General features: G+C 44.1%; 1 protein-coding gene across 1 annotated transcript in view; it reads right to left on the bottom strand.

Moving 5' to 3' along the window:
* Positions 1 to 26,962, bottom strand: part of DEAF1 (DEAF1 transcription factor) — a 366,149-nt gene that overhangs the window by 150,123 nt on the left and 189,064 nt on the right. The window contains 2 exon segments of the mRNA XM_029582224.1: positions 8,152 to 8,286; positions 8,289 to 8,348. Of these exon segments, the coding sequence (XP_029438084.1) occupies positions 8,152 to 8,286; positions 8,289 to 8,348 (195 nt within the window).

Raw genomic sequence — 26,962 nt, 5'->3', positions numbered from 1 at the left:
TCTCATTACGGCAAGAACTAGGCTGAGTGGTGAACTTGGCCAAGAGCACCTTATAGCCACTTCAGATGCTGGAGTATCTTGACATCGGTGTCATTTCCTAGCAGGGCTGAGTGTTTCAGCCAGGGAGTCGCATTCAAAAGTTGATTGCTCCAGTTCAGACCCTGGGAAGGTCTATTTACCCATGTGACCTTATTTACAGGTCCTGGGTTCGATGGCAGCCATGTTGGGGGTTTCCCCTGGGTGAGGACGCACATGCAGCCTCTTCAGAACAACTTTCACAGTGGGGTCCTCAGTCTCAGGATACATTGGTGAGGCTTCACTTGCCATTAGGGGTGAGCATCCACTTGCAGTGGCGGTTTGCAAGTGGATCGTCTCAGAAAGGGAGTTTCCTTGGATGATGCTGAATGGTAGTACAGATTGCTGGAGCGCCGAAGAGCTTCAATCAATTGGAAAACACGTGCAGTTCGGCTGGCGTGCTTGTTATTCATCGAGCTTCTAGACTTCGGACGGTTGGGATAATGTCGGACAATGCAACTATGGTGAAGTACATCCATGCTCAAGCCAGAATCAAGAATCCTCAGGTGTCAGAGCAAATGAATGCGCTCATGGATTGGGCAGAGCAATATCTTCTGGGCATATCCGTCTTCTATATTGCCAGAAAAGACAAGGCTGTCTCTCTCAGCGATCGGAGCTTGGTCCCTGGAGAGTGGGAATTGGCAGCCAAAGCCTTTCCGCTCATGGTGGCATGCTGGGGTCACCCTTCTGGCTTTGCGGGCGATTTCAGCCAACGCGAGGTTCGAAAGTTCTTCAGTTGCAGGTGGGATCCGATGCTCTGCATATCAATGCTCTCATTCCAGTGGGGCCACGGGGTGGGGAGCTATATCCCTTCCAGCCATGGCCACCATTAGGCAGGGTTGTGCGAAAGATCATAAGACAGACCGAAATTATGTGTTTCTGGTGGCTCCGGCTTGGCGGTTGTATACCGATCTGCGGAGGCTGCTGGTGGGCAGTCCTCTCAAGTGGCCACCCTCGATGGATCTATTGTTGCAAGAAGAACCATTCTACATGATGATATGGGTTGATTTTGTCCTTCTGTTATTGAAGCGTGGGTATTCCCCCTGCAGTGTATTTCACCTTGCACCAGGCTGGAATGTTTTTCTACATCTCTGGCTTAGTTTTTGGATGTGTTTTGAGGCCTGGAGTGAGGTACAAAGCTCTCAGCCTTTCAAAGTAGGAAAAGAAATTCCATTAATTTTTGGAAGTTTCAAGTTCCAGCTCTCGCCCTCTTATAGGGGGCAAGTCGATGGAGGGACTTTGATCTTCCCCTCCGGATGTCTGTCTCAATTCTTGAAGGGGGTTAAGAACCCTCTTGTTTTCCTTGGTGGCTACCGGTACCCTTGTGGAACCTTAATTGGTCTGGATTCTTGGTGTTGTCTTGCCTTTCGACCATTACGTAGCCTCTCCTTGAAGCTACTTTCCTCGAGGGCAGTTTTTTTTTCTATGTGTGAATCCGGAGGCAGCGCAGCTGCAGATTGTTCCTTCTGTTGCTGAAATGGTTTTGAAGTTTAATTTGAATTAGGCCATTCTCCTGCCCATGCTGGGCAGGAATAAAGATGAGAGTGATTATTGTTTCTTGCGCACCTTGGATGTTGAGCAGCATCTGGGGTGATATTTTGAGGCTACTAAACATGTCAGGAAGTCTGACTAATTGTTACTGCTCCATTGTGAACTGGCAATGTGGGGAAACTTGAGCCCAATTGGAAAAAGGATGTCATCACCGCTGCCTGTGTGGTTGACGATTTCCTTTCTCTTAAGTGACTTAAAGCGCATTCCACTAGGGCTCAGGTGCTATTGTAGGCGGAACCCTTGATTAACATCTCCAGCCAAGTTTTCCCAGGCAATATCTTCCCAAACATTTCTGCTTGGATGTTCGGGCTCCACAGGTGCAACCTTCATACGTGCAATGTTAACTGGACCACTGGCAGCCTCCCGCCCTGTTCGGAAGTAGCTTTGGTATCTCCCACTTGTTGGTGGTTTGGCCTGCCTGAGTGCAGAGGAAAGAGAAATTACTACTTACCTGATAATTCCCTTTCCTCTAAAGAAGCAGGCTAATCCTCGACCTGCCCTCAGCTGCCAATTTTTGCCTTTGGTTCACTCTTTAGGTGCGGATATTGCAGAGGGTTGTTACTGCTATTAATTGAAGGACTGGTAAGTGTTTTTTAACTGATCCCCTCAGTTTAGTGAACGTTAATTCTCTTGTCTGCACTCGTGTTCTCTGTTGGTTGGAAGCATGAGAGATTTTCAGGTATAATCAGTTTGTCCACAGTTTGGGTTTTCCAGAGAATACTGATGGGCTGATGTCAGGGCAGGGCTATGTATTTTATTTTATTTGTCGGTTTTTATATACTGTTATTTGGAGCAAGCCTTCACAACAGTTTACAGTGATAACAAAAGGTTACATCAAACAGAGTAAAAAGCTGGTTACACTATAACAGGAAAATAGGGGGGGGGTTGTTCTTTAAAAGATGATTAGGGGGAAGAATAACTATGTACATTACATTAGAATATTTACATGGAATTGCATTGAAATGGGGGTGATAAGGGAAATAGGAGGTGGGGCATTATAGGAAGGTAAAATATGGGTGGATGCATACTGCAGAATATACATGATACTATGAAGTAATTGGAAACAGTGTTAGGAATATATATTCTGGTACGTGGAAAATTGGAGCTTGTATCTGAGTGTTGGGAGAGGCTTAGTTAATACTTTGGATCCAGGTGAGTCGTGTGAGGAAGTCCATGTTGAGTAATGGGGGGTTGGAGATGGAGGAACTGTGACAATATTAGGAAAGGAGTAATTTATCCTATGCCGTCTCTATATGTTTGTTCGAAGAGCCAGGTTTTTAGGAGTTTTCTGAATAGTTTTATGTTGCCTTGTTTCCGTAGGTTTTCAGGTAGGGTATTCCATAGGCATGATCCTCATAGTGAGAATGCTCTGTCCCATACTGAGATGTCTGGCGGAGGAGATTGAGGGTATTGATAGTAAAGCATTTGGAGCGGTTTTATCATAGAGTAGGGAAAAACTAGGAAGAGGGAGTTGCAGTAGTCCAATTTGGAAGATAGGGTCGCTTGTAAGCACAAGGTCGCTTGCAAGCACAAATACAGTGGGAAGTACAAAGAGTTATTTCAGAAACCTCATGTACCTCAGAATCTGACACAGTAATGGCTAAGGATAGGTGAACTTACATCTAAAGATTCACAGCTAGCACAGAAAAATGGTCAAACAGATAAATCAGATTTTGTAAAGCACAACTGAAAATGGTTATACATGTCTCACTGGGTGTGACGTGCTGATGTCAGAAAGCCTATATACCGACAGATACAACAAAGTGGCATGCCTCATCCACTGGAAACTGTGTAAGCAGTTATCGCCTCTCTGCTGACAATATTCAGTTTTATTTTCCCATTGACTTACCCATGAAGAAAGCACTGTCAAAAATTTTAGTTTTTCTTTCAGCAGCCAACAATTGGCTGTTTGACCACAGGCTACTTCTAAGACTGAAATAATTTTGCTGTCTCGTTTTCCTCTCACTGAGGCCCATAACTGTACTTACATTCTAGGCATCATAGTGGATAATATAAAATCGTCGGCTCAATGTGCTGCAGCAGTCAAAAAAGCAAACAGAATGTTAGGAATTATTAGGAAGGGAATGGTTAATAAACAGAAAATGTCATAATGTCTCTATATCGCTCCATGGTGAGACCACACCTTGAAGACTGTGTACAATTCTGGTTGCCCGCATCTCAAAAAAGATATAGTTGCGATGGAGAAGGTACAGAGAAGGGCAACCAAAATGATAAAGAGGATGGAAACAGCTCCCCTACGAGGAAAGGCTGAAGAGGTTAGGGCTGTTCAGCTTGGAGAAAAGACGGCTGGAGGGGGATATGATAGAGGTCTTTAAGATCATGAGAGGTCCTGAACGAGTAGATGTGAATCGGTTATTTACACTTTCGAATAATAGAAGGACTAGGGGGCATTCCATGAAGTTAGCAAGTAGCACATTTAAGAATAATCGGAGAAACATTCTTTTCACTCAATGCACAATAAAGCTCTGGAATTTGTTGCCAGAGGATGTGGTTAGTGCAGTTAGTGTAGCTAGGTTAAAAAAAGGTTTGGATAAGTTCTTGGAGGATACTGATACTTCACTTTCAATGCATATACAGCATAGCTCTCTGCTTCAATGACAGGGGAGAAGAATAACTGATACTTCACACATCCAGCAGAGCTCTCTGCTACAACAGCAAAGGAGAAGAAAAAGGGTTCGCACTCAAAACGCGGGGAGTAGCTGGCTTGTTACGCAGCAGTTACTACCCCCAAACCAAATGTGCCTGATACTTCACTTTCCATGCATATTCCAGCATGGTTCTCTGCTGCATCGGCATGGGAGAAAGACTGATACATCACGCATTTCCAGCATAGCTCTCTGCTTCAACGGCAGGGGGAAAAAAAAAAAAACAAAAAAAAAACAAAAAACTGATGCTTCACGCATATCCTGCATAGCTTCAACGACAGGGTGAAGAAAAAAAAGGATTCGCAATCACAAAGCGAGGAGTAGCTGGCTTGTTACGGCGGTTACTACCCCAACCAAATGTGCCTGATACTTCACTTTCAATGCATATCCAGCATGGCTCTCTGCTTCTACAGCAGGGGAGAAGAAAAAAAAAAACCAACAAGAGCTGTACAACATAGTCTAGGTAAAACAAATAAGCATGGGTGTAGCTTGCTTATCGCGGCGGTTACTGCCCCTACTACCCCTAACTAATCAAGCTAGATAGTTCACTTGCATGCAGCTCCATCACTGCTCTCTACATTAATGGTGGGGGTGGAAGGGGAATAGAACAAGGAGCTAAGAGTAACAGATAAGAATGAGAGAAAAAATGTGTGAGGCTTGCTGGGCAGACTGGATGGGCCATTCGGTCTTCTTCTGCCGTCATTTCTATGTTTCTATGTAAGTCCAATAACTGCTATTAATCAAGTTTACTTAGGTAATAGCCACTGCTATTAATTGCATCAGTAGAATGGGATCTTCTTAGTGTTTGGGTAATTGCCAGGTTCTTGTGGCCTGGTTTGGCCTCTGTTGGAAACAGGATGCTGGGCTTGATGGACCCTTGGTCTGACCCAGAATGGCAATTTCTTATGTTCTTATTTAATGGCCTGCAGATCCCTGTCACATTTCATGCAGGGATCTTTGGCAATAACTTGGGTTAGGCTGTTCTCTATCCTTGCCTTTTCACATAAAAAATGTAGTCAAGGCTTCTTTTTTCAAGCTTTGACTGCTCTGTAACGTGAAACCTTTCTTGCAGGACTGTTATTTCAGAACTATTATTTAAGCATATGTAATGACTCCCATAGATTATTGTAATACATTATACCCGGGTCTCTTCCAAACTACTCAAGGTGCTTCAATTTTTTCAAAACTCTGCTGCCCGTTTGCTCTCTGGAACACTGCTTTACAGACTCCACTGGTTCCCTATATCATGGAGAATTAAGTTCAAAGGTTTGATAATAATTTATAAAGCCATCAATGGTCTGTTTAATACAGTCTTAAGACTTTACTGTCCTTGCCACTTGCTCCGATCTTCCGCTGTTCCTTCATTGAAATTGGTCACATTGGTAGAATTCAGAGAGCGTATGTTTAGTGTCGCTGGGCCTCTTATGCAATGCTCTCCCAAACAAGTTACAATTAGACATCACTGACCCGCATTAGGAGGCAACTGAAGGTACACTTATTTGACCAAGCACTTAGTGACTAACGATCATCTTGGAATAATGGTCAACGTAAGGTAGGTGTTAAGATCTCACATCTAATTCTACTAGCAGATACCAATCTCCTGGCACTGGTCTATTACCATCTAAGCAGCTAACAGCTAACCACAATGGTGAGGCAATGTGGCTCACAGGCTTACCCGAATATTCAATCAGCTACTATGTAGAATTAGTGTGTTACATTCTGTCTGTGTTAGAACTGGAAGGTGGGCCCTTAGGCCGTGACAAGAGCTGACTCCACCCACAGGGAGGAGCCCTGTGGGGACTCACCACAACAGGCAGGGTCTCAGCAGTGATGGACACCAGAAGCAATAGCTTTATTGTATAGCAAGGATAACCCGAGGAGCGGGTTATAGACTCAGTAGAGAATAGATGATCTGTAAAAGCTGGTCTCTCCGGTAGTGGCCTGCAGTGTGGGGTAACCCGGGGAGTACTTCCTCTTGATGGAACTTGTGCAGGTTGTCTCTGGTAGCAGCCCACAGCGCGGGGTAACCTGGGGAATACTTCCTCTTGAAGGAGCTTGTGCAGGCTATCTCCAGTAGTGGTCCGCAGTGAGGGGTAGGCCGGAAGCCGGTGGGTAGAGGTTTGCACAAGACAGTATGGATCTGGTAGTGGTCCGCAGAGCAGGATAACCCAAGAATCCACACAGTAAGGAAGAGGAAGGTGTAGAGCAGATCCACTATTCAACTCTGAAACTGAAGTAGTAGCTGCAGTGGAAGGCACCGTGGAGACCCGGTACAGGGATGTTGGAGGGTCATCCGAGAACAGTGTTGAGGCTCACTGAGAAGTAGAAGTGAGGCAGAAGAGATGGTTCTCCGAGGAGCGGATAGCCCTGAGTGCAACAAGGCCCCCGAGGAGAAGGTACTGCGATCACTCAGACAGGAACACAGGAACAGCGAAGCAAAATCCAAGAATGGCGGAATTAAGCAGGACAGGAATCCTTGCTACTCGTAGCTAGGAAGGTCAGCTGGGTTTAAGTATTGTGAGCGGATGACGTCATGCGGTGGGGACGCCCCAGGTTCCCGCCATGACGTGGTTAAAGAAGGGGGCAGGCACACGCACGTGCCTTAAGTCACCCCGGAAGTAATATGATATCGGGAGCACCAACACCGTCCCGGGAATGCCATGGAGGTTGGCGTGCGGAAACAGAGGCGGCCATCCTCCCTAGATTCGGAGCTGTAGGCAGAAAGGAGGTGAGCAGCAAAGGTTGTAGCCATCTGCGACCGACAGGCGCAACACAGTGTTAATATGATTTATCTATTATATGTTGGTTTTAGTAGTTTTATGAACATGTACATTTTATCTACCCAGATCTGTGGATAGAGTAAGACATACATTTTTTTAAATAAATAAACCCTGCAACATCATTTTACCAGAAAAACACTAGGACCAGAACCCTAATAGAATTGTAGAGAATAAAGATATTTGATCTCATTCCAATCGATAAGAAGCTCTTTGTTAGAAAACTGGACATTGTGGTAAATGAAAAAAAACAAAACATAAGAATGGCATTGCTGATAGAAGTGTCAATACCAAGTAACTATTCTATTGATCATATGGAAACAGAAGATTCTTAAGTATCAAGAGATGCAATCAGAGACCAAGGAAATGACTGAAAGATAAAGAAATAGTCCCAATTGCGTGTTACATACTATGAACCCCAGAAGGAAACTCTGGCACATTTCAAGTATTCAGAAGAGCACTGGCAGTAAATTTGAGAGATTGAGCTCATTCTCACCATGGCTTAGGACTGAGATTTAATCCTGTTAAGATATGCACAAAACAAACCCATTTGGAGACACTGTCTCTGAGAGCTCTGGCAAGGACCGTGTCCTAAAGTAACACCAGCTACAAATATTGGTGAAAAAAGAAAACTTCAAAGATCCCAAAAGCCTGTCTAGGGAAACAGAAAAAACACAAAAAGAGATACTGAGGCAAACTGCTGAAGAAACCAGGAAACAAAATACCTTATAAATAGTCTCATTTAGCTTAGGACACAGCTCTAGTTTGGAAAAAAGTCTCTGCTGCTGCACATGACGTGGGAAATACCAACCATATCTAGGAGGATTTCTAAAGGTTTCCAGGACAGTTATGGAAAAGAGAATGATGGCATCACCCATCTGTGTGACTGATGATTTACCATGTCTTCAAAGATTACATCAGGATACTATATAAAAATAAAGAATTTCGGGGGCATCCCCACCTGCTCTGCGGCCCTAAAAAGCATAGATTCTTTTCCCTGCTGAATCTGAGTGTGGTAAGCTGTTGCTACCTCTTCCTCTCGACATCCGCTTGGATCTTGGCTTGGGTCACAGCTGCCTCACGGTACGACAAGCTGGCCTGCTTGGCTTGATCAATCAGAGTCTTGAGCTGCTGGGCAGTGCTAATTAAGGAGCTGACCATTTCCTCCAGGTAGAGCCAACTCCGCTGCTCATTCACTTCCAGCCCATTCACAGCCGTGGGGATATTGCCTTGGTAGGGGTGGTGGGTGTTACAGCCAGGGCAGGAAGTGATGCCAACACTGAAATAATAAGAATAGAAATTAGAGATCTAACTAAGACAAACATCACCACTACAGTATGACAGCAGCAATACAACAGCTACAGTACTTCCTTTACTGATAAAGCTTTTACTCTTCATATAAACACAACCATCACTTACTCTGAAAGCAAAGTAAAACTATTCATACACAAGAGTGACTGAACTAGCACAAGTTAGATATCTGTGAGCAGTAAGGCCATCATCAAGGTTTTGACTCAATACCGTTCTATGAAGCCATGTCTCATGAGCAGTCTCCACATCCAGTTCACAAGCACAAGCCTTAGGCAGAAAAAACTTTTAGGGAAAATGATTAAAAGGTGTGCTTCTTTGTTCTAAGGTTCTATTGCATTCTGGGTGAGGGTGTTTAATAGTTATTTTTGTGCCCTTCTATGGGTAAGACTAAATGCTCAACTTTTGTGAAAACTTTAAAAGACCGGGGCCTAATGAAAATTATTCGGTGCTCCTAAGAAAATGGGCAAAATAGCCATCTTTGGGGATCTCTGAACTAGATATACAGAGCTAGCTGAGAAATAGAACCAAATTATCGGAAAATTCTAACCTAAGGGAATTACTGTTTAAATTTGTGTGGCAATTTTATTATTCCAAACAGAAAGCATTTCAGTTGAAGATATGCCAATCGCCCTTTTGCCTGAAATGTGAAGTTTCAGATGGGGATTATCTCCACTGTTTTCGGCAATGTCCAAAAGTTCATGGTTTTTGGTTACAGATACAACTTCTATGTTCGAAACTATATGCCCGAGAAATACCAGATGATCCAAAGTTGTGGTTATTTGGGACAGTCACGAATGCGCAGGTGAGGTTCCAAACAGTGCGAAAAAGGTTTATTGACAAATCAGCCTTGATGGCAAAACAGACTATATTATCAGTTTGGCTCTCAGCGGAGGCTCCGGACTATCAATACTGGACTAATAAGATACTCAAATTGGCCACGTTCGACTTCATCACAGTTACGAAGTCCACAGAGAACAAATGGAGGATTACAAAGGAGACTTGGGACCCATACATTGCGAGGAGATACGGAAAAGATTCCAGACTTACCGAATGGAACAGTAACTCATCATTAACTCATCATTACCTAATTATATATAATGGTATGGGTATCAATCTACTTGAGGGGTTAGAAGTAGATAAGTCCCTATGTATATATATATTTGCATGCACTTATATATATATAAGATAACAGTAACAGAAATAATGTGCAGAGACAATATATTACCCAAAGGTAGGAAAAGAACTGGGGGCGGGGGGGGGGGGGGGGGGGGTGGGGGAAACGAGCGGTGATGGGAGGGGGTTACAATCGGAAGGGATAAAACAATAAAGGATCCAAGTACATGTAACACTTATGATTCATTACTATCAGGTATTGATCTCTAATCATTAATCTTGTAAATCTACCTTGATATTTTTCGCAGAGGTTTGTACCCCATTTTGTTCTTATGTTCTTATGTTATTGTTATACGGAGCATTGTCTAGAATGTCCAAAATGCCTTATTGTATTGTATATTATATACATGTGCAAAAGATCAATAAAAAAGATATTAAAAAAAATTATTATTTTTGTAGTTTTTTCAAATGGTGTTTGCTGTCTTGTTATTTGATATGTGTAGGCATCAATTGTCAAATCAAAATGAACTGAAATATTTACACAATATCAAAAAAAAGCTTGTGGTAGATGCAGTAAGAGGTACAGTGAGCAGTTGACCACAAGCCCAGGGGGACGAGAAGGGGAGGGAGTCTGAGACAAAAGTAAAGAGGCCCAGGGTCCCGAGGTCCACTTGCATAGTTACACATTTGGAAATCAATTCTCAAAGAGATTTATTCAGATAAAGCAAGTTTGCTTATCATAAATGGTGTTTTCCATAGAAAGCAGGATGAATTAGCCATTAGATATGAATGACATCATCGGATGGCACCGAACATACCCATCTCTCTAAGCACATAAAGCTTTTGCTCTACTAAGCATGTGTGGGAATTCCGTACAGGTGTTGACTCAATAGCCACCTCAGTTGATTTTTTACCTAAGTCTAGCTAAGTAGTTGACTCTACAGGAAGGCAGGTAGGTATTTAAGGGTGAATTTTAAAAGAGTTGCTAGCATTACAAGGCCCATATACGGGAGAATATTGGCCAAACGCAAGCAACTCTTACTTTAAAACCAGCAAATTACATGTGATTATGCACGTGTGCAACAGAATATGCAAAAAAAGGGACAAATTTGGGTTGGGGCAGGGGTGTTCCAGGGCAGGGCCAACATTTATGCACATAAATCCTGATTTTAAATCCAGCCAACATAGTGCTCATCGGGTTGTTACCCGCGCATATTTGCTTCAGGTGTAAGTCAGAATAAAATTTCTTATAATCAAATGTTATGGTTATGAGGTGTTGGAGTGGATTCTTGGGTACTGCAGTGATGGCCACTTCCACGGGGAGGAGCCCCGTGAGGAACTGCAGTACCAGGCTAGACTCTATACACAAATACAGAGCAGTTGATCTTTATTGTACAGCACGGTGGCACTGCCCGGGAAGCAGACAGCAGTGGAAGGTAGCTCCAGCAGTAGTAGTCCAGGGATCCTCAGCAGAGAAGACCCATCTTACTCTTGAGTAGGTGAAGACAGCGCGGTGAACAGGAACAAGTCCCGGATGAAGAGCGCTGAAGCTGTAGGTGAGATAGACTGATAGGTTAGTACTCACTGAAGTATAAGTCCTGGCAGGCAGAAGTTGTAGAGTGGCAGGCACCAGATTAGGGAGAGCAGGCCCTTGAGGAGCGAGTACCTGGTATCCCAGGATAGGCACCTGAAAGAAAGCAGAAGAGCCCCCAAGGAGCGGGTACCCAAGTTAAAGTAGAATTATCCCAAAGGGTGAAGACAGCCTCCTGTGGCAGCTAGGAAGCGGCAGAGCAGCTTAGACCGGAGCAATTCCAATCCTTGGTAACTCAGATTGTTAGCAAACGAAGGGCAGGCTAAATACCAGGATGTGCTGATGTCACTCGGAGGGTACGTCCCTGATATTCCCGCCATGACGTGAATAAAGACGTGGGTGGCATGCGCGCGCGCACCCTAGGAGGCCCTTAAGAAACATGGTGAACGCCGTTGCCGATCCGGGGATGCTGGGGAGAGCAGCATGAAGACGCGGTGGCAGCCAACTTCCCAAGGCTTGAGGAGAGAGAAGGAAGAAAGGTGAGGCACAAAGGTCGAAGCCGTCTGAGACCGACGGATGCAACATCAAAAACTGATGGGATGAGGGGTCTGGGCAAACTGGGGGAGTGCAGGCTGAAGAAACAGAGGGGTTTTAATGACCTAGAGACAGGCTGGGCAAACTGGTGGACTAAATGATCAAACTGGTTATTTCCTTTATGCGCGCATGTTGTAAAATGTGCTCATTTGTGCATGTAAAAGCTGACAAGTCCTAAGGAAAGATATGCTAATAACATTTCCTCGCATAACTGCTTAAAATTAGGAGCACACATACACGCAGTAGGCTTATTATAATTAGTACGCACGCACTTGCGTGGACAATTTAAAATTCCATCTTATGTATGCTCACACCCACATACGTGCTTATGTGGATGCACACGTGCTTGTTTTAAACTTACTATCCCTGCATGACTAATTCATCCAACTGTCTACTGAGAATACAATTTACAGTAAGCAAACTTGCTTTCTCTTTTGACAAGCAGGACTGAATTAGCCATGATACATGCTAAGAGTTGCAGTGGAGCAATTACTGAATAAGCAACCCAGACCCTATCATGGAGATTAGATTATTGGGTGAATAGGCTATGCAAAACTGCTTGTCCAAATTTACTGTCACTCTGAAAGATTGTCCATACAATAATGGAATGTGAAGGTATGCAGAGAGGACCAGGTTGTAGCTTTGAAGATGTTTTCAATTGGTACTGCTCTCAGATGAACCACTGATGCGGCCATGACTCTCATCTGATGAGTTTTAATAATCTGTGATCTGCTAGGGCATAACAATGTCCAATACAGTCTGCTAGCCCAGTGGACAATCTTCATTTCGCTACTGCTATGCCCAGTGGTTAAGCGTAAGAGATAAATAGCTGTGAGGCCTGACAATGTGGCTGAATTCTTTTCCTGAAGTAAGCCAAAGCCCTTTTACATGCTAAGGAATGAAGGACTTTTTCACCTTCATGTGCATGTGGACTCAGAAAGAACATAGATAATATTTTTTTATTTAATGCACAACTAAACTCTAAAATTCATTGCCAGAGGATGTGGTGAAAACTATTAGGTAGCTGCATTTAAAAAAAGGTTTGGACAAGTTCCTGGAAGAAAAGCCCATAAACCATTATTAAGATGGAATTGCAGAAATCCACTGCTTATCTCTGGGATAAGCAACATGGAATCTAACTACTCCTTGTGATCCTACCAGGAACTTGAGACCTGGATTAGCCCCTATTGGAAAAGGATACTGTGCTTGATGAACGTTTTGGTCTGACCCAATATGGCAAATCTTATGTTCTTATGTTGGCTTGATTAATATGGAAAGCAGATACCACCTTTGGTAGAAACTGTGGGTGTGTGCAGAGCCTCACCCTATTGTGAAAGAACTGCATATAAGAAGAGTAATGAACTAAAGCCTGGAGATCACTCACTCTTCTGGCTGATGTGATTGCAACTAGGAATAATACTTTCCATGTGAAAAATATGAGAGAAGCCATCTCCAATGGTTCAAATAGTAGCTTCATTAAGGGATGGATTTTAAAAGGGTTACACGCGTGCCGAGCCTATTTTGCATAGGCCCGGTGACGCGCGCAAAGCCCCGGGACGAGCATATGTCCCGGGGCTTTGTGAAAAGGGCGGGGAGGGGGTGGGACTGAGGCCTCTGGCACAGCGGCCGTGCCGGGAGATCGCGCACCAGTAGTCGGCCAGCGCGCACAACCTACGCCTGCCCAAAGGCAGGCGTAATTTACAAAATAAAGGTGGGGGGGGGGGATTTAGGTAGGGCTGGGGGTGGGTTATTTAGGGGAAGGGAGGGGAAGGTGGGGGGGGGGGGGGGGGGGCAGAAGGAAAGTTCCCTCCAAGGCCACTCCGATTTCGGAGCGGCCTCGGAGGGAACGGGGAAAGCCATCAGGGCTCCCCTAGGGCTTGGCGCGCGCAAGGTGCAGTTATAAAATCGGTGCATGTTATAAAATCAGGCGTACATTTGTGCGCGCTGGATCGCGCGCACAAATGTAGACCATGCACATAGGTTTAAAAATCCGGCCCTAATTGTGCCAGAACCACACTCATGTGCCATGGAAGAGGAGGTTTAACAACTAGAGATTTAGTATGCCATAAGTCTTTCAAAGAACCTAGATAGCAACCAATGAGTGGAGATTGACCTACCCTCAATTTGAATATGGTAGGCTGCTGTGGCATTGAGATGTACTCTCACCGACAAGATACTGAGACTTGAGGAAGAAAGAGAGAAAAAGTACTTAAGTAGCTCTTCTGGATCACATGCGAATAGGTACAAAGAATTCTGTTGACACCATACGGAGAATCATTTCCATTTAAATCCATAAGCTTTCCTAGTTGATGTCTTCTTGTGGACACTATTATGTCCTCCACTTCTTTTGCTAAGGAAAATGGATCCATCAGCAAACACTCAACATCCAATCTGTCAAGTTGAGAGAGGGAAGGTTGGGATGATACAGACATGGTTCTTCTTGAGTTAATAAGGGTGGATCTGTCTCAAGAACGGTTGGAGGGCTGCTGGATAATTGTACCAGGTACATAAACCACACTTGTCTGAGCCATGCTGGTGCAATAACAATTAGGCAGGCCTGTTGGGAATCCCGGCCATGGCCGGGTCCCCCCTTACCTTCAGGCTCGCTTCCCTCACCACGGCCTGTTCCATCCCGGCTCGGACCGCGTCAGAGCCTTCTCACGGCATTCTCCCCACAAGGGAGATGCCTCCGGCATCTTCGGGCTGCTCTGTCCCCTAGGTGTGCACCTGCCCAGAATTTAAAGGGGCCATGGTGGGAAACCTCGGCCCAACCCCAAATCCCACATCATCACCAGAGGCCTATATATAGGCTGCCTCAGACCTCCTAGACTTGCCTTGGCAACAGGTCAACTCCTGGAGTATCTAGTTGCTGATCCTGCTTGTTCCTGACTCCGTTCCAGTATCCAGCTTGTTCCTGACTCCGTTCCAGCCTTCCTGCCCACCCCAGCTCCTTTCCTGCTCCCGTGTTCCGGTTCCTGCTTGCTTGCTTCTTCGGTTTGACTTTGGCCTGGATCCTGGTATTGTCTGTCTGTCTGCTGCCCGTCCTGACCTCTGGCCTGCCTCCTCGTCTTGCACCTCCACTGCCTGCCTTGACTCCTGGACAGTCTCCAACTTCTCAAGCCTTCAGCCTGCCTCGACTTGGACTGTACTCTGGACTTCTCTTTGCCAGGAGACCTTCGCCTAAGTCCTGCCGGCCCCGGCACCCAAGGGCTCAACCTGCAGGGAACGAGGGCTGGTATAGGTGAAGGTCCTGTCAGGTCTCCTAGTCCTGATCCACCTCCCGGCTACGAGTACTGCTGCAGGCCTTTCTTCAGAGGATCCTCCATACACTCTAGCTGGCCCAAGGGTTCATGTCCACAACAGTTTGCCAAGGCCATGGACCTGGCGGATCTCTCTGGCCTCCAGGCTATTCCAGGCCTGGCTCAACGTCTGCAACAGCAGCAGCACTGCTTGGACGTCCTGGTGGCTACCGTTGAGAGATTGGCCAGCTGCCTGGATTTGGCACCTCCAGTTGCAGCACCGCCTCCGGCTCCTGTCCCAGCTTCTGGACCGACTATGTCTCTGCTACTACCAGCGCCACCCCGTTATGCTGGTGACCCTAAGCAGTGTCGTGGGTTCCTCAACCGCGCTTCATGTGGTTCGCTCTCCAGCCAACACAGTTCCCATCCGACCAGGTTAAAACAACCTACATACTGTCTCTATTGGACGGCAGAGCTCTGGCGTGGGTCTCCCTGCTGTGGGAGCAAGGCGATTCGCTGCTTGGCGATATCCAATAATTCGTGAACACCTTCAAGCAGGTACAGACCATATCATTATGGGTCTAGACAAAGGCCATTCCTTTTTATTAGTCCTATTAGACATTTCGGCGGCATTTGATACCGTCAACCACTCCATCCTCCTTGACCGTCTAGCAGATATCGGCATCTCCGGATCAGCCCACAGTTGGTTCAAATCCTTCCTTTGCAACAGAACCTTCAAAGTAAAAATTAATAATATAGAATCGCCCTTAACAAAATCCTCCCTAGGTGTTCCACAAGGATCCTCCCTATCTCCTACCCTTTTTAATATTTATCTCCTCCCCCTTTGCCAATTGCTAACTGATCTTAATTTAATCCATTATCTCTATGCAGACGACGTGCAAATTCTAATCCCTATTACAGAATCTATTTCTAAAGCGCTCTCCCACTGGAATAGCTGCCTTTTATCTATCACTAACCTCTTAAATAGATTAAACCTTGTCCTAAATGCTTCAAAGACGGAACTCCTCCTCATCTCTTCAAATGATGAATATTTTCTTCCATTATCCTCCCACAACTCATTCATCACCCATAAGCATGTGAGAGACCTGGGGGTTCTTCTAGATAATCGGCTAAACCTAAAGAAAATGGTTAACAACACTTCCAAAGACTGCTTTTATAGACTTCAAGTTCTAAAACGTTTGAAACCACTACTATTTTTCCAAGATTTCAGAACAGTTCTCCAAGCGTTGCTATTTGCCAAGATAGACTATTGCAGTGCCCTTTTCCTTGGCCTCCCCAAATCTACTACCAAACCACTGCAGATGATTCAAAACGCTGCGGCAAGATTATTGACCAACACCAGCCGTGGAGATCACATTTCTCCCATCCTTAAAACTCTACATTGGCTTCCAGTGAATTTCAGAATACTTTATAAATCAATTACCCTAATTCACAAATTCATTCATCATCAACTCCAACTTGACCTCGAAATCCCCTTCAAATTACACTCCTCCAATAGACCAATTAGAGATATTCTTAAAGGTACTTTGAATTTTCCCCCAACTAAAGCCACACGCCTTTCCTCGACCAAAATCCGAGCTTTTTCAATAGCAGGACCTTCTATCTGGAATAACATTCCCACAGGCCTAAGATTAGAACCCTGCCTCTCAACGTTCAGAAAAAAACTCAAAACGTGGCTATTTCATCAAGCCTTTGCTGACCCTCCAGACAATCTCTAGTCACCTTTATTCCCACTGAGACGAATTTATCCCCTCCCAGACAAATGGATTGCTATCTACTCAAAAGATGGACTCTGGCACTTTTAGGTTAAAGCACCTTAAGCTTTAACCCACATCCTTTATCATTATTATGTTACAATACTTCCTGCCTTTTTTTCTTCCAGCTATATTTAGCTTCCAAGTTTCTACTCCTTGTTAAATGTAACTTTACCTTATTCTCCTTTATTGTTATTGTTATTCACTTTATTTATTGCTTCAGTTATCCTTGTTCTATGTAAACCGATCCGATATGGTTATCACTATGAAGGTCGGTATAAAAAAGTGTTAAATAAATAAATAAATAAATAAATAAATTTGACAAGCCAGCCCGGCAGTCTATCGCGGCTACAGAACTCCTGCATTTGCGTCAAGGTTCTTGGCCTTTGGTCGACTACGCTGTTGAATTCCGCACCTTGGCGTCGCAGCTGGGTTGGCAGGAGGACAGCCTACATAGTTTCTACCTGGAGGGCTTGTCCTCTTGCATTAAGGATGAACTCACGGCCCGGGACCTCCCAGATGATCTTGAAGCCCTGATCGATCTCACAGGACTGATTGATCGTAGGCTTCAGCAATGGGCCCGAGAGATTAAACCTGCTCAGAGGCCAGTCCCGCTGGCTCCGTCCTTCTCCCATCCGCTAGCTCCACCTCCTGAACACCAGCTTAACCGAGGAGAGGAACCTATGCAACTCGGTTGCAGCCCTCTTACTCCGGAGAGGAAGCCGGCTGTTCCTTAGGCTTGTGCCTCTACTGCGGTGGCAAGGGTCACATGTTGGCACAGTGCAAAGAACGGCCAGAAAACTCCCAAGCCTAGGCGTTACTGGGGAGCTGACCCTAGGCTGCGTGAACCCTGCTTCCCAATGTACGATCCCTTTCTCTTTGGAATACTCCGATGGGTCTTTTTCAACATTGGCCTTTACTGACTCCGGGGATGGAGGAAACTTCATCCTAGCTGACCTAGTCCAATAGCTGCAACTTCCCATACTATCACGTACACAGCCGCTATGAGTATCTTCCATTCATGGCACCCCTCTGCCAGGCTGCATTTTGGCCATGACAGCTCCGGTGACCCTCTGCACCGGGGTTCTCCATGAGGAGGAGATCTCCTTTTATATTCTGGGAAAATCTATCCATCCCATAGTCTTGGGCCTACCCTGGCTTCAGAAGCACTCTCCACTCATTAGTTGGGATACCCTGTAAATTGTGGCATGGAGTCCGACTTGCTTTACTACCTGCTTGCCTACCCTGCCTTGGCCTAGTATTTCCTTGTCTGCCACCTCCCTGTCACTGCCTCCACAGTACGCGGAATACGCCAATGTCTTTTCCAAAGAAAAAGCTGAGCTCCTGCCGGAACATCGGTCCTTTGACTGTGCCATTGACTTACTACCTGGTGCAATACCCCCCTGGGGGCGAGTTTACCCTTTGTCCCTACCTGAGACTCAAGCGATGTCCCAATATATTCAAGAAAACCTGGACAAGGGGTTTATCCGGCCCTCGACTTCCCTGGCAGGGGCCGGGTTCTTTTTTGTCGCCAAGAAAGACGATTCCCTTAGACCCTGTATAGATTAACGGAGACTCAATGCCATTACACCCTGGGATAGATATCCTCTCCCGCTCATCCCAGAGCTCTTGGATCGCCATCAGGGAGCTAGGATCTTTACTAAACTCAACCTCCGAGGAGCATAGTGTGGATCAGACCGGGCGACGAGTGGAAAACCGCATTCAACACTCGTGATGGGCATTACGAGTACTTACTCATGCCTTTCGACTTGTGTAATGCTCCAGTGGTTTTTCAAAACCTTACGAATGAGGTTCTCCGGGACATGCTTCACTCTTCGGTGATTGTATATCTGGACGATGTGCTCGTATACTCTAAAGATCTCACCACCCACCGACAGCAGGTATGTCAAATGCTGCAGCAACTTCGTGAAAACCACCTGTTCGCCAAACTAGAAAAGTGTGTATTTGAACAAGAGTCCTTGCCATTCTTGGGATACATTGTGTCTGTCTCCGGATTTCACATGGACCCTGAAAACGTTTCTGCCATTAGAGACTGGCCCCAGCCGGTAGGAGTTAAAGCCCTCCGGCACTTTCTCGGATTCGCAAACTTCTACCGGCACTTCATCCCGCACTACTCACAGAAGGTAGTGCCACTCACTGCCCTATTCAAGAAGGGAGCTAATGCCAGAGAGTGGTCAACAGAAACACTCCAAGCTTTTGAGGAGTTAAAACAAGCCTTCCTCCTAGACTCTTGCCTACACCACCCGGATCCCACGCAACCCTTCGTTGAAGAAGTAGACATCTCTGACATCGCAGTGGGGGCCGTCCTTTGCCAACTCTCCAACAAGGGCTCATTATTCCCTTGCTCCTACTTTTCTCAAAATTTTACCCCCACTGAAAAGAATTATGGCATAGGGGACAAGGAGCTCCTAGCCATTAAGATGGCTTTTGAAGAATGGCACCAATGGCTGGAGGGAGCCCAGCATCCAGTAGTGGTGTACCCCGTGGTTGGGATCCAGCCCAAATTGTCCATGCCAAGAAAGTGGTGGCCAAATTTTACTAGGAACATCCAGACAAGCCAAAATTGAGAGCTGAAGGAGGGACTACTGCAAGGGGGGGGGTATTCTATCAGGGGCAGAAGGGATCCTGAGGTGTAGCCACAGAGATTCTGAATCACCAATAACCTTGCAGAAAATACTAAGTTAAGCAGAGATAGGGAGATCAGCCTCCGGTGACTCCCTACTGGACCAGTATTAGGTGTGTCCCAAACAGATGGCTGTATATAAGGTGCTCTAGCCTGATACACATTTGCTGGTCCAACAATCCACACAGACTTTGCTCCATGATAGACTGTTGCCTGTTCATGTTCCTGTGATTCCTGGTTCCTTTCTCGGTCCTGGTCTGTGGGAAATATGTGCTTGCCAGCAAGCCATTTCATCAGGTTTAAACACTAACTTCCCTTCTCCCTGACATTTGCCTGAATAAAAGCATCACTTGTGCTTAAGTCTCTGCCTGGGAAAGGATACCTGTTGGCCCTGAATTCCTGGGGGAGGGGCTGGGTTTTCCCTAGTCAGAGGCAGGACAAAGTCAGGAGGTATAGATTTCAGCAGCCAATGATATGATCCGTGCACACCCCCTGAGCCAAAGCCAATGGTGTAATGACTCTTCTGTTGCTATGGGAAAGTAGCCAATCATGTAATGACACATCATCTGCCTTTGTATGAATGTACAATAAAAGGAAGAGGCTCGGGAGGACAAACTCTCTTTGCCTCTTTGCCTTCTCCCTCTTCCTGCCTGCCATGAAAGCTGTATGATGCCTCTTCATTACTCCTATATCTGGTGACCCCGACGTGATGATAAACCCCATGCTTATTTCGGCTGGTCATAGCTTAAAGGTACGTACCGTTCAACAGATCTGCTAATCGTAAGTATATTAAAGTACTTTTTAGTATATTTAAGTATTTTTTAGCAAGTTTGTTCCCCACACTCGTAAGCATGGGCAATGATTTGACTATACAGCAGAGGCTACATGCCAGGAATCTGCAGCAAATCATCAATAATCATTATTTCATCACCAGAAGAAAACTAGCGCAAGTCAGCCTGGGGGGACTTAGAAAAATTAATAAGTGAAATAGCTTGCCGTTGCCCTTGGTATTCGATGGAGTCTGGAACTCTAAATACCCAGAATTGGATTTCAATCGGCAATTATCTTCATACGGCTCCCAGAGCTCCCATAAAGCTAAGATTAATTTGGCAAAAATGTACAGAAGCCATCGAACACATGGTAGAAAAAAAAGGTTTAAAAACAGCAGTTTCAAACCATGTGCTTTTAGAAGCAGGCAGACATACCCTTCCCCCATCTTCTCAGTCTTCCTCAGAGACAGCAAATTCTTTGTATCCTCAGCTCCCCATACCTACACTCAAGGCACAAGCCATTCACACATCTCCGCCCTCTTTAGAAAAGCAACCCTTGAGAACAATAGAGCCACCACCTGGCCTGGGTGGGGCGATTAGCATTGAATTTCAGCAGAAACTGCAGAAAGAAAACCTTACAGAAACAGAATTATTAGAAGGACTTCAAGCCTTCCCCATCCCAGAAAAGAACCATGAACAAAGGGGGACAGAAAATGAAATAGAACATCTGGGGACACACACTCACATGGCTCCTGTGGCTTCCTCTGCATCCACCTCAGAGAAAAGACCCCAGGAAATAGAAAACACTGAGGTCAGAAAAACTAGCCTTCCTCCATCTTGCCTGCAAACCCCTTCCCCCACTAACCACTCCCTGAACATTCATTTGCCATTGCCTGAGACAGTCATTAATTCTGCATCATCAATTTGTGCAGGTAAATTACTATCTCAGACCACTGCTCCCGGTAACAATTTATGTGCCGCAGTCAGCATGGGATTCCACCTAGAACATGGAAATCTCACAAGGGAGGAATTATTGAAAGGGATTCAAGCCTTTCCCATTACAGAAAGAAACAAAGAACTAGGTGTGGCAGCAATAGAGTTGAGTGCAGCCCGGAATGCCATGAGCAGTGGCTTTGCCCCCAGGTCTTCAAAGAAATCAGCGTGTAAGACCTTGGGCCAGGCAGCTGCACTCCTGTGTTACAAGCAAAGAAAATATCAATATGAAAAAAAGGATTTAATTAGACTCCTGCGTTACAAGCAAAGAAAATATCACTATGAAAAAATTGATTTAATTATACACTTCAATGACCTATTGCAGACCAGATTAGGCGGCAAAGTAACTGTGCAGACAGTACAAATTTGGAAAAAATGGTTTCTCCTGGTCTTCGATGTTCAGTTGCAGAGGGACTGCATGCTTAAGGAGTAGTTTCTATTTGAAATTCAGTTAAAAAAAATCTGCATACTTTGAGAGTATTTTCCCCCACAAAGTGAATGCTGAACCTTATGTTACAAACTGTACTGAAATTTGAATAATATACTGTATAAATTACATGTGAAAATTTCCCTTTTACAAAGTTTATTTGGCTCACATTTAAAATGACTCCATTTCTCTGAGATTTAAGTTTATAGTTTGAATTGCTACTGTGATTCTACCTTTCAGGACAAAAGTGGATTGGAATGGTGTCTGTCTGCAAAGAATCAGCCAGCCATTGTCTGTGGTTGATGGTATCTATTGTTAAACAAAGCTATCTTTAAGTTCCTATTGACTGAAGGATTAACTCCTTGGGTGCAGTTCTTTTCTTTTGAGAAACACTGCTCCTCCCCCCCTTTTTCTGTAACTCTTGCTAGCCACTCATGGGGGAGGGAGGGAGAACTTTTGAAAAGAAAGAAAAAAAACTGGACTTAGTCCTGCAGTTTCTCTCTCTAGTTTATATATGTTTTAACTCAGACAGATTAATAGTAGTTACAGTCACTTTAGCATGCAGCAGACAGAGCTGAGCAAACAGCGTGTTTAATTTCCTATTCTAATAATTATATGAAGAAATTCTATTCTGATATTCCACATTGAATTTAAGCTCAGAGTATTATTGATTGCAACCTGGAACAATAGTTGCAATCTATAAAGTAATGATGGTGTCTCCACTAGGAGGCGCTATGTTATTCTACAAGTTATATTATATTATTGTTTTAATAATTCTGTTGTATAATAGTTTTTATTTTTCAGGCCTACAGACCTTCTGTATTAAGGACACCAGTTTTATTTTCTTTTTCAAAAAATTTATACAGAATTCTGAACCTTAAAATTTTTACTGATAGAGGTTGCTACATCTAAAGCAATCCCTCCCAAGCGTTTTCTTGCAAATCCAAATTGATTTTATTAAATTGAATAATAGAATTGATTCTTCAAGGTTAAAAAAGTAAGAATTTCACTTTAATCCTTACTAATTTCACTTTAATCCTTACCTTAGTAATTTTTTGCTGTATGCCAGTTTTTGATATTTTCCAGATTTACAGCCTTCCTGCCATGAGGAGATGTGAAGATGGACACTTTGCAGTTTATTTTAACATTTTTCTAAACACCTTTTGACTTTTGATCCTTGATCTAATTTTGTTTTTGATAACTTTTTGATAAGATTTTTAGCTCATATTATGTGTTATCTGTTGTCTGTCTTGATGCAAGAAATATTTGCAGGATGGATGAATATGTGTCAGTTTTGTGTAAATTAATATTTGCAAGATGAATGAATATATGTCAGTCTTGTGTAACATATGTTTAATGTAATGTCTAATATACTTGTCATTTGATTCAGCTTATGGCAAATGACTTTTCCTTTAAATGATTAATTTACATTTATTGCTATTTTACTGAATGAAAATTGATCACTGCATAAAAACTTTCTTGATAATGGGGTTACGTTCTGAAAACTAAAAATGGCTCTGCTTACTGCAGCCATTCCTTTGCATGAATTTTGTCAATAATTGAACATTAAATACGTATTTGGCATCCCCTACAACACCACAGGGCAAGCCATTGTGGAGAGAGCCAATCATACCCTTAAGAGCTCTTGAAAACAAAAACAAAAAGGAGGGATAATTGCCCCTGGATTTCCCCCTAAGAAGGACTGGCTGAACAAGAACAAAGTATTGTTTTAAATCACTTTAAATCATCCAAACATATCAAATTTAAGACCACAGCCATGAGTAATCATTATGGGACTAGGGTTAGTCACCCACAGCCATCAGTTTTGTATAGAATATTTAATGTCTGGTACGGTCCCGTTCCCTTAAAATGGGGAACGAGGATATGTTTCTCTGCTTGCTTCCACAGGTATCAAGCCGTGGAAAGATGGAAAGGTGTCCAGGTCTACAGGACCCGATCCCCAACTTCTCCCTGAGCCTCCACAGCCCTCAGAAGGACAGAGACCGGACTCCTTGCAAAAAGCAGCACCACATGACCTGGGGACAGATCAAGGCCCTATCCAACCAATCTGCACAACTCTTAGAACAGCAAGGCCTTGAGAAAACTCCAGAGAACTTATTAGCCGCTTTTTCTTGCCTGAATGCCAACTCATTAACAATTGTGTTCTGCATCCTCCTCCTTTGCCTTATTTCTCCAGCTATGGCGATTTCAGAACAAGGACTCTGACAGGACAACATGTACATCCTCTGCACAGAACTTTTCACACCTGTTGGATCTGCACACACATGCCAACCCATGCCTGCGGAGAACTACTGATGCATGCTGTACCATTTAACCTTACAGTATGGACTAATTATCCATTACAGAGAGGTGTTTTCATTAACTCTCCAGTTAATAATACCATTCTACACATTGGTAGCTGTATTCAAGAGACTGCCGCTCTTTGTTGGGACTATGATACAGGGGATGGGAAAGGGAATTCAGGTGGGAAATATCCATATTGTAACCGAACATTTGTATTAATCACTGAACACTTGCATAGTTATACCACATATGTATGCAATTGGCAGATTTCAGGATGTGCAGTGGGAGACCCAAGCAAGTACAGAAAGTATAGAGGGGATGAAGGATTTTCCTTTTGTAGTTATATAGCCCAAATGATAACCAATGACATGTCCACTAATCTGTTAGGAAACATATGGATGTTATGTGGGCATAGAGCATATATGTACATTTCCCCAAGATGGAGAGACAGATGCACTTTAGGCTACATCCTCCCCTCATACTATGCAGTCAAAAATTTACCCAAAGCAAGGCTCCGTAACAAAAGGGAGGCGATAAATAATCCCATAGAAAAGTATACAGAAACTCAGATAGCTAGAAGCCTGTTTCCCCCAATGGGGACAGCTATGAATTACAGAGACTTACACATCCTAGCTAACTGGACGACTGCCATATTTAATCAGACAGTCCATGCATTAAAACTACTCACAACAGAAGTTTCTCAGATTAGAGAAGTAGCATTACAGAACAGCAATACCTTAGAAACCATTTTAGCCTTAAAGGGTGGTGTTTGTGCATTAATTGGATCTCATTGCTGTGTGTACATATCAGACTATAAAGCAAACCTCACACATACCATAGAGCAGATAGAAACCATGGTTGCTGATGCACCACTTTCAGACAGAATACCAACTTCTCCATGGGACTGGCTATGGTCCTGACTCCCTGATATTTCTGGTCTCAAAAGGGTGATTTCTATTATAATTACTGTAATTGTCTTAATTATCTGCCTGTGATGCTGTATTCAGTGCATACCCAACCCTCATATCCATATTGAAACCTTGCTCTCAGCCCGGATAAAAGATGTCTTGTAAGATGCCTAATAGGGAATCATGAGCCCTGCAGAGTTGGCACACCACCTGCACCAGCTCTGGGTGATATGGAGATTCAGAAGCTCATCGGCAGCTGGCACACCACGTCGAATTAGCTTTCTTCTCTTCATATCCCCCTTCCCCTATTTCCAGCCCATACCAAGACATAACAGATTTCAGTAAGGGTCTAAAGCTTTACTGAGCTGCCCTAAACAAAAACAGAAAGGGTGAGATGTGGGAAATATGCGCTTGCCAGCAAGCCATTTCATCAGGTTTAAACACTAACTTCCCTTCTCCCTGACATTTGCCTGAATAAAAGCATCACTTGTGCTTAAGTCTCTGCCTGGGAAAGGATACCTGTTGGCCCTGAATTCCTGGGGGAGGGGCTGGGTTTTCCCTAGTCAGAGGCAGGACAAAGTCAGGAGGTATAGATTTCAGCAGCCAATGATATGATCCGTGCACACCCCCTGAGCCAAAGCCAATGGTGTAATGACTCTTCTGTTGCTATGGGAAAGTAGCCAATCATGTAATGACACATCATCTGCCTTTGTATGAATGTACAATAAAAGGAAGAGGCTCGGGAGGACAAACTCTCTTTGCCTCTTTGCCTTCTCCCTCTTCCTGCCTGCCATGAAAGCTGTATGATGCCTCTTCATTACTCCTATACTGGTCCTCAGCTACACTCCGGGTTCCTGCTCCTGTCCTCGTCCTCAACTACACTCCTGTGCCTCCTGCTTTGGGGTCCTGGTCTTCGGTTCTTCCGGATTCCTGCTTCTACCTGGGAAATCCTGGCAGCCGCCTGTGGGGAATGGCAGCTACTCTATGGTATGCCCCTGCCTAGACACTGTACCTCTTCTCCATCCCCAGTGGAGTGGGCTGTATCACAGGGATGGAATTAGGGCAGTAAAAAAGTTTATTGCTTAGCACAGATTTTCGGCACTAGACATGTAACTGAGGATCCTAAATCTAGGTAAATGAAAAGCAATCTTAAATTTAGGTTCCTAAGTGTTAGGATCTCTAATATGCACAAATGTTCAGTTTAATACACGCTTCTAACTTAAATTTAGGTGCTCAACTTTTGTTTTATAATTATATCAAAAAGAGAGAGAAGCAGAATTACAGCTCTCTGCGGAGACAAAAGTGTAAGGTCAATAATGTGTTAATTATTTCTGGCTCTAAAGAAATAATTTAAAATGCAAACAAAAAACAGTTACAGGAGTAGAGAAGCACAAATATAGAGATGAAAGCTTCTGAACAGAAAGGAATTAAAACATAGCTAAATACACATTAAACCTGTGACTTTATTCAGTTTTTTAATTGAAAAGTGACAACTCTTAATCAGACTTTTGTTAGCACATTACAGCTGGTTTTGACAGTGTGTGTAAAGGAAGCTGGCAGGGATAAAAAAAGTCATCTTTAAAAAAAATAACAGTCCCTTTAACTTATTCATGTGCACTTGCTTTATGACTTAAAGGTCATATCTGCTTATTGTGCTAATTAAAATGGCATAAGAACATAAGAAGTGCCATGCTGGGTCAGGTCAAGATCGATTGAGCCCAGCATTCTGTCTCTGACAGTGGCCAGTCCTGGTCACAAGTACCCGGCACATCCCAAACAGTTAATCTATTTCTTTTATCTCACTCCCAGGGATAAGCGCTGACTGGTTAATAACTGTTTATGCGCTTGCCCAGCCTTCTTTTTCTTTTTTAAAAACTCTTTATTTAAACCAATTTTGTAGGCATATATAAGAAAAGAAACAACTATTGCAGGAAAACTGAACATTGCAGAACACAGTACAACTGCACAGTAATATCGAAACAAAATTACAAATCTTAGCTCAAACGGATCTCTGATGACAATATGCCAAATATGGGCCCCAGACTTTCTCATATTTAAAGTGCTCATTCTTTAAATCATGGCGCAGTTTTTCAGTTTCAACAATGTCCCAAATTTGGTGCTGCCTATAATCTAGAGGAGGGCTAGTTTTCCAGAAGATGGTAATAGTAAATCTCGCTGCCAGTAGTAACTGGCCTAACAAGACCCTGCACTTAACCAACCCCACTACACAGTTGACCCAATCGTGGCCCGATAAAAACAGGAAACTCCACAATATCTGCAATTT

This window comes from Rhinatrema bivittatum, chromosome 17, assembly GCF_901001135.1.
Source record: "Rhinatrema bivittatum chromosome 17, aRhiBiv1.1, whole genome shotgun sequence".
Lineage (NCBI taxonomy): Eukaryota > Metazoa > Chordata > Amphibia > Gymnophiona > Rhinatrematidae > Rhinatrema > Rhinatrema bivittatum.
This window is presented reverse-complemented; position numbering and strand designations above follow the sequence as displayed.